Source organism: Pundamilia nyererei, unplaced genomic scaffold (assembly GCF_000239375.1).
Source record: "Pundamilia nyererei isolate P.nyererei 1_Seehausen unplaced genomic scaffold, PunNye1.0 scaffold01047, whole genome shotgun sequence".
NCBI lineage: Eukaryota > Metazoa > Chordata > Actinopteri > Cichliformes > Cichlidae > Pundamilia > Pundamilia nyererei.
In genome coordinates this window covers 2,868-9,082 of record NW_005188448.1, presented here as the reverse complement: position 1 = coordinate 9,082, position 6,215 = coordinate 2,868, and the positions used below count along the sequence as shown (strand labels likewise).

The window sequence follows — 6,215 nt, the reverse complement described above, 5'->3', positions numbered from 1 at the left end:
CCTAAATTACTAAAATATCGATATTTTAATGTGAGAATCAATTCTAGAACATAAATGATTGGTATCGGAGGAATTGATATTTCAGCATCGATCCGCACATCACTGCTCTAAACTGAAAAACAACTTCTCTCTTTTCTCTCTCTTTAGCTCTGTTCTAATCGCTTCCTGTCTTTTAGTCAAAGGAGCTTGCAAAGAAAAGCATCTGGACTTCTTTAAGTTGCTTGAAAGTGTTTCTTTTTTCTTCATAGATGTGCACATCATATACTTTGGATCAGAACCAAAATTACTTAAGATGAAATATAAATGGGGCTGCTGTTGAATTGCATTAAAATACATGAAATTGAGGTAGATCTGAGTGATGGGCAGGATAGTGTTAGTTTGTTACAGATGTAAAAATAGTCAATTGACAGTGTGAGTAATAATAACAATAAAAAATAAATTCTGCTAAGTAATGAAAATGCTAGTTGTACTTCCTTTTTCACATATTCACACACAGAGCAAGAACAGTCTTTCTGTTGGTTCTTTAAGTATGTTGGTTTCGCTTCCTTTTTTAATGTGATGAGCTTTTTAAAACAGACAGATCAGTAGCAGGACCCATTTCTGACTGTTAACTGCTGGACATATTTGCATGTCATTTTTTAACATACTCTGTGTCAACACACACTGAACAGTGAGGAGACATGAAAGCTGTGCTGGGATTGATGGTGATTCTTCTGGGACTGTCTCATGGTGAGCTGTTCTTCTTAAATGTGGCACTTATCGCTTAATATGTTTTTTAACCTGTACAAAATATCTGACATCATACTCAGGGATGTTAAAGCAGGACAAATACTTACACAAAGTTCCAATATGTGTACTTTGATTAAGCACGGTAACGCCATCATCGCGACTAACACGATTAACATTTAACTCACCTGGAGCTCAGACTGACTCAAAATCCCTGGAATGTCTCTGTCAACGCATTTCAAGCAGTTTGTACGAAGGCTGTTCTTTCTACGCTCCAGACGGGATGAGAGCGAGAAGAATTTTAATCGCGTTAATCGTGATGATTGGTTAGGATCAATTAGGTATAAACATGGTAATACTAAAATACTTTTTAACAAGTAAAAGTCCTCATAATTTAATTTTTGTTGTGATTTATTTGCCAGAAACTAACGAATCACAAATGTTTGTCTTTTTAATGTTTCAAAATTGGCAGGTGTGGAAACTTACTGTCTTGACAGACTGGATGGAGTTCAGTGTTATAGAGCTTTGGGAGGAACTGTGGACATTCATCTGATGGGGAGCACCTCAGAAATATATAGATACTACTTGTTGAAGAACTCAATAAAAATACTAGATGTGAGAAAGAATGAGGTTGTTTCTAATACCATAGGAGAGAGAGCTTATTTTCCCAGTAATGGAACATTTAGGATCAATAATCTGAGCAGGACAGACAGTGGTATATATACCCTTCGAACCTTTGATTCAGATGGAACATCATCAGGCGTGCAGACTTTACAGCTGTTCATTCAAGGTAAATGTTGGGAAATGCAGCCTTTAATTGATGTAAAGTGATATTATTGCAGAGCGGACGAATTTAGGAACTATGGAAAATCAGCCATTAAGTTACAGACCATGTAAAGTTACACAGAAGGAAGCATAGTGCATGAAAGTGCATCTCATTATATTATCAAAAGTCATCTGTGCGTGTTTCTCTCAGCTCCTGTGTCCTCTGTCCTGCTGGTCTCTGCGTGTCTGTCCCAGGGAGAGATGAGGGTGTCTTGCTCCTCTGAGGGAGGGGACAGTCCTCAGTACAGCTGGACTCTGGATGGACGCACACTGACAGATGCTGAGCTCCTTTCTGGAAACAATGAGAGTAAAAACATTATTCTGAAACAGCACGTCTCAGGACGTCTGACCTGCTCAGTCAGGAACAACGTCAGTTATGTCTACAAAGAGGAGAGGATATCTACCTGTGGTGAGTGAGAACATTCTTGATTTAAAAATAATAATCATGACTTTGTTCATTACGGTCACTCTGTACATTCATTCATGAAGTATTTGTTTTTACGCATAGGCTTCATTTTTATCAACTGCACCTCAATCTTTAGGACACAGGTGTCAGTATGAAACCAACAGGACTTTGTTTATTAAACCAACAAGTGAATCTATTTTTTAACCCTTACAAAATATCTGACATCAGCATCAGAGAATTTAAAAGCTAATATATGTGTACTTTGATTTCTTTTAATAAATTAATGTAAGAATCTATTGGCTTCAATTGCAGTACGTGGCAATTTGAGAAGAGCTTCAGTTCCTTTTTTGTCTTTTTATCAGTTTAAGTAACAGTGGTAAAATCTTAGATCACTATGCACCTTGGCAGTCTTGTTGCAGTGTGTTTAAGTGAGTTCTGACATTTTAGAGGACTTTATTCTTCCCTCCTTATCAGAGACATCAAGCTTATTTTTCACTTTGATGGACTGCCTAATTTTCAAGAAACTGTCTCAACTTTTTGCTTGGCTGTAACTATGAATCCACATCTTAAGTTATTTAACTCATGCGGTGACTACAGATATGCTGAACAATGTTTCGGTTGCATTCCTCTTTCAATTTTAATGCTACCTTCAGAAATAAACATCTCCATCCTGCTTGTTTGAGAATTCTTTTTTCTGAAATATATCTTCCTTTTTCTGTTTGATGAACACCCATTTCTTTTTTTTCATGAAAAGAATGTAGTGTTTGCATTCGTCTAAAATGTGGAGAATGTATCTACCTGTGTTTCTTAATTATTAATATATTAATAAATGTTGGACACATTCGTGTGATAACTTTGAAATTATGGATGCAGCATTTTGTTCTTCAGCCTCTATTACCTACAATTTGCAAAACTGCTACCTACTCTGAGTAAAATAGTAAGAGCTGACAGATTTATGGTAGTGGTGCTACTATAACTTATGTGATACCAATCAATCAAAGCACTGGGTTATCCAAAACATAATTAGGTTTAAACATGGTAATACTAAAAATATTTTTAACAAGTAGAAGTCCTCACATCAGTAAATTTTGGATTGCTGACAATGTTAATGTAATTTTTATTGTAATTTGTTTGATAGAAAATAATGAATCACAAATGTTTTTCTTTTTAATGTTTCAAATTTTGCAGGTGTGGAAACTTACTGTGATGGCAGACAGAATGGAGCTCAGTGTTATGGAGCTTTGGGAGGAACTGTGGACATCCAGCTGATTGACACCACTGCAGAAATACCTAGATACGGCCTGTTTAAGAATTCATTAAGAATACTAGATGTCAGAAAGAACAGGTTTCTTCATAATACTATAGCACATAGATCTCTATTTTTTCCCAGTAATGGAAAATTTAGGATCAATAACCTGAGCAGGAATGATAGTGGTAATTACTCCCTTCAACCCTTTGATTCAAATGGAAGATCATTAGGCCAGAGGACTTTACAGTTGTTCATTCAAGGTAAATGTTGGGAAATGCAGCCTTTAATTCATGTATATGCAATATTGTTTTGGTAATCTTTATAATATAGAGCACATAATTTAAGATACATATATTTTGTGCATGAAATAAATATAATCTACATGATGTGCACTTCATACACCAAAGTATTGGGCCACATCTCTTAATCTTAAAATTCAGATGTTTTCACTTCCATTGCCACAGATGTGTGAAACCCATGCAGTCTGCCTCTACAAACATTTGCGAACATGTGTACTCAAGTGTACTAAAGATTACACTGAAGTTGTGTATGTTAGTGTAACATGGATGCTACCTTTGCAGCAAGTTATTTTGAGATATTTCTTCCCTCCCACATATTCCATAATCAACTGTAAGAGAGCGGAAGATTTCAGGAACTACAGAAACTCAGTACTAAGTGGCAGACAATGTGAAGTCACACAGTAGGGGCATCAAGTGCTGAGGTGCATAGTGCATGAAAGTGTATCATTTGATGTATCAAAAGTTATATTTGTGTGTTTCTCTCAGCTCCTGTGACCTCTGTCCTGATCGTCTCTGAGTGTCTATTCCTCGGACAGATGAGGGTGTCCTGCTCCTCTGAGGGAGGGGACAGTCCTCAGTACAGCTGGACTCTGGATGGACGCACACTGACAGATGCTGAGCTCTCTTCTGGAAATAATAAGAGTAACAACATCACTCTGAAACAACACGTCTCAGGACATCTGGTCTGCTCAGTCAGGAACAGTGTCAGTGAAGTCTACAAAGAACAGAGCAAATGTACTTGTGGTGAGTGAGAAAAACTTAATGATTATATTATGTGTAATTTATTGTGTTGCACCTGCAGCCATAAACAGACTGTCTTAAACTAGCAACAGACTGTGTGTCTGCAAATCTTCAAGATCCCAAATAATAAAACATACTGGCAACCACCAGAACCCCTCATCCTCCCAGTAGCCGCACCTATGTTATCTGTTTCACCGTTCTCATATAATCGCATTAATTTGTGCAGCCCACCTTGCAGGATGAGGACAATACCTCTTTCACAACTGATGTGGTAGAAAAGGATTTAACTAATGTGAACAATGGTAGTGGCTGATTAGTGTAATAGTTTGCACATTTTTCTAATGACCAAAAAGACCTTTGGCTCCTGAGAGGAAACAAAACTCCTTTAGGGTTGTTTTAGGAAGGGCATCTGGAATGATAAAAAATCTTACAAATCAAATACATACCACTACCTGGTGTGGTGAGTCTTTGTAAATAAGGAGTCAGCAAAAAGTTGATTTAACCTGATATGAACCACAGTACATAACAGATAACACTCTTGTCACATCTTTAACTTTGCTTGTGTTTTTTGTGTCTCTGTACAGATATTTCCTTGCCTATATGTGGTTTGAGAGCAGTTGTGGTAATTGTCTTACTAATTGGGATTTCCATCTACTTTACTTGGAAGAAAAAGAAAAATGAAAAAGCTGAAGCCTCTGCTGCCCTACAAGCAGAATTCCCAGAAAACTCTGTTTTGATGGTTGAAATGAGAGGTTCAGCAACTTAGGCCAACACCAAGTTTCAGCTTTCATCTGGTGAAGCTCTGTGTGTTTTTAACATTTGGATTCTGTGGAAACTAATAGAAAAAAAAGATGTAAGAAAAGTAGTCCGGGTCTTTTAAATTTTCACTTTTTTCTAGGTAAATGTGAAATTAGATCACGCTCTAAACAAAAATTATCAACACACTTGTAACTGCATTTTATGCTAAATTTTATTTCAGCACTCTTAAACTGTTTGTTTTTAATCATGCTTTCTGTCTTTTATTTGGGCATTTGTTGAAGACATGTATTCAGCGTCTTTGAGATTGGAATATCTTTTTCCCAGTGACAAAAAATACATATGTAAATATTGTCCACTTCCTGAAGTGAAAATCCTTTATCAAAATATGATGTTATAAAATAAGTTTACATCTCAACAAAAAAATCTCTGCAACTCTCCGTGTGGTCAACAACAGACACACATTATGCCCCTATCGTGGACTAAACCAATGAGAGATAGTCAGGGGCGGGACCTCTCTGATTGGCCGTGGTCCTGTTGAAAGTGCAGGTGGATAGAGAGAGGTGAGTAGCTTGAATAAAGCGATATCCTGAATCGACTTTTAAATATAAATGTATGTTGCCAGAAACGCCAGATTCTCAGATTAGAGCAGGTAAACTGATTCCGCACAAAGACATAATACAGAGCGCGGACCCAACGCATCAGAATCAACTTTCTCTTTCTCCCACCAGTCTACCATTGTTTACAGCTCTGTCGGACACTGTCTTTTTCCTTTTTTCTTTTCTTTTACTTAAATGACCTCAGACAAGAAAGCCTAATTTCTGCTGTTCAATACAGAAGAAATTTTAACTTTTGAAAATTATGCAAAATTGCAGAATATTTTTAAGGTTATCTGCTATAAAAAGCCAGGCCAGGAAAATCTCCTTCATGTTTTTCTGTGTTTTATTCTACGTTACTTTGACACAAAGGCATCTGCTGTGATCTTTACAATTCTGATGAAGTCTCACATGTATCAGTACTGATAAATGATCAGAATTTTAATATTTCTGACTGTCTGAGGCAAAACTGAATGGAATCAGGAACTTTAACCTCTTAAGCCCCAACGCCCGCTGATACGGGGGCAAAAGGCAGGAGATCAGTTAGGCTTGCGGCTTAAGAGGTTAAGAACCGAAATCGAATGGATTATAGAAATCAGTGATGATACCCAGCCCTA

At 37.0% G+C, this 6,215-nt stretch overlaps 1 protein-coding gene across 2 annotated transcripts; it reads left to right on the top strand.

Moving 5' to 3' along the window:
* The first annotated feature begins 537 nt into the window (after positions 1-537).
* LOC102215832 (peroxidasin homolog) lies at positions 538-5,470 on the top strand. 2 transcript variants are annotated; one of them, XM_005755169.1, is made up of 6 exons: positions 538-729; positions 1,199-1,516; positions 1,703-1,960; positions 3,146-3,466; positions 3,992-4,249; positions 4,831-5,470. In XM_005755169.1, the coding sequence occupies exons 1-6, from the start codon at positions 681-683 to the stop codon at positions 5,010-5,012; spliced, it is 1,386 nt and encodes a 461-aa protein (XP_005755226.1). In that variant the 5' UTR covers positions 538-680; the 3' UTR covers positions 5,013-5,470. The 2 variants fall into 2 exon arrangements, with proteins under 2 accessions (XP_005755226.1, XP_005755227.1); XM_005755170.1 differs by lacking the exon at positions 1,199-1,516.
* Positions 5,471-6,215: the final 745 nt, after the last annotated feature.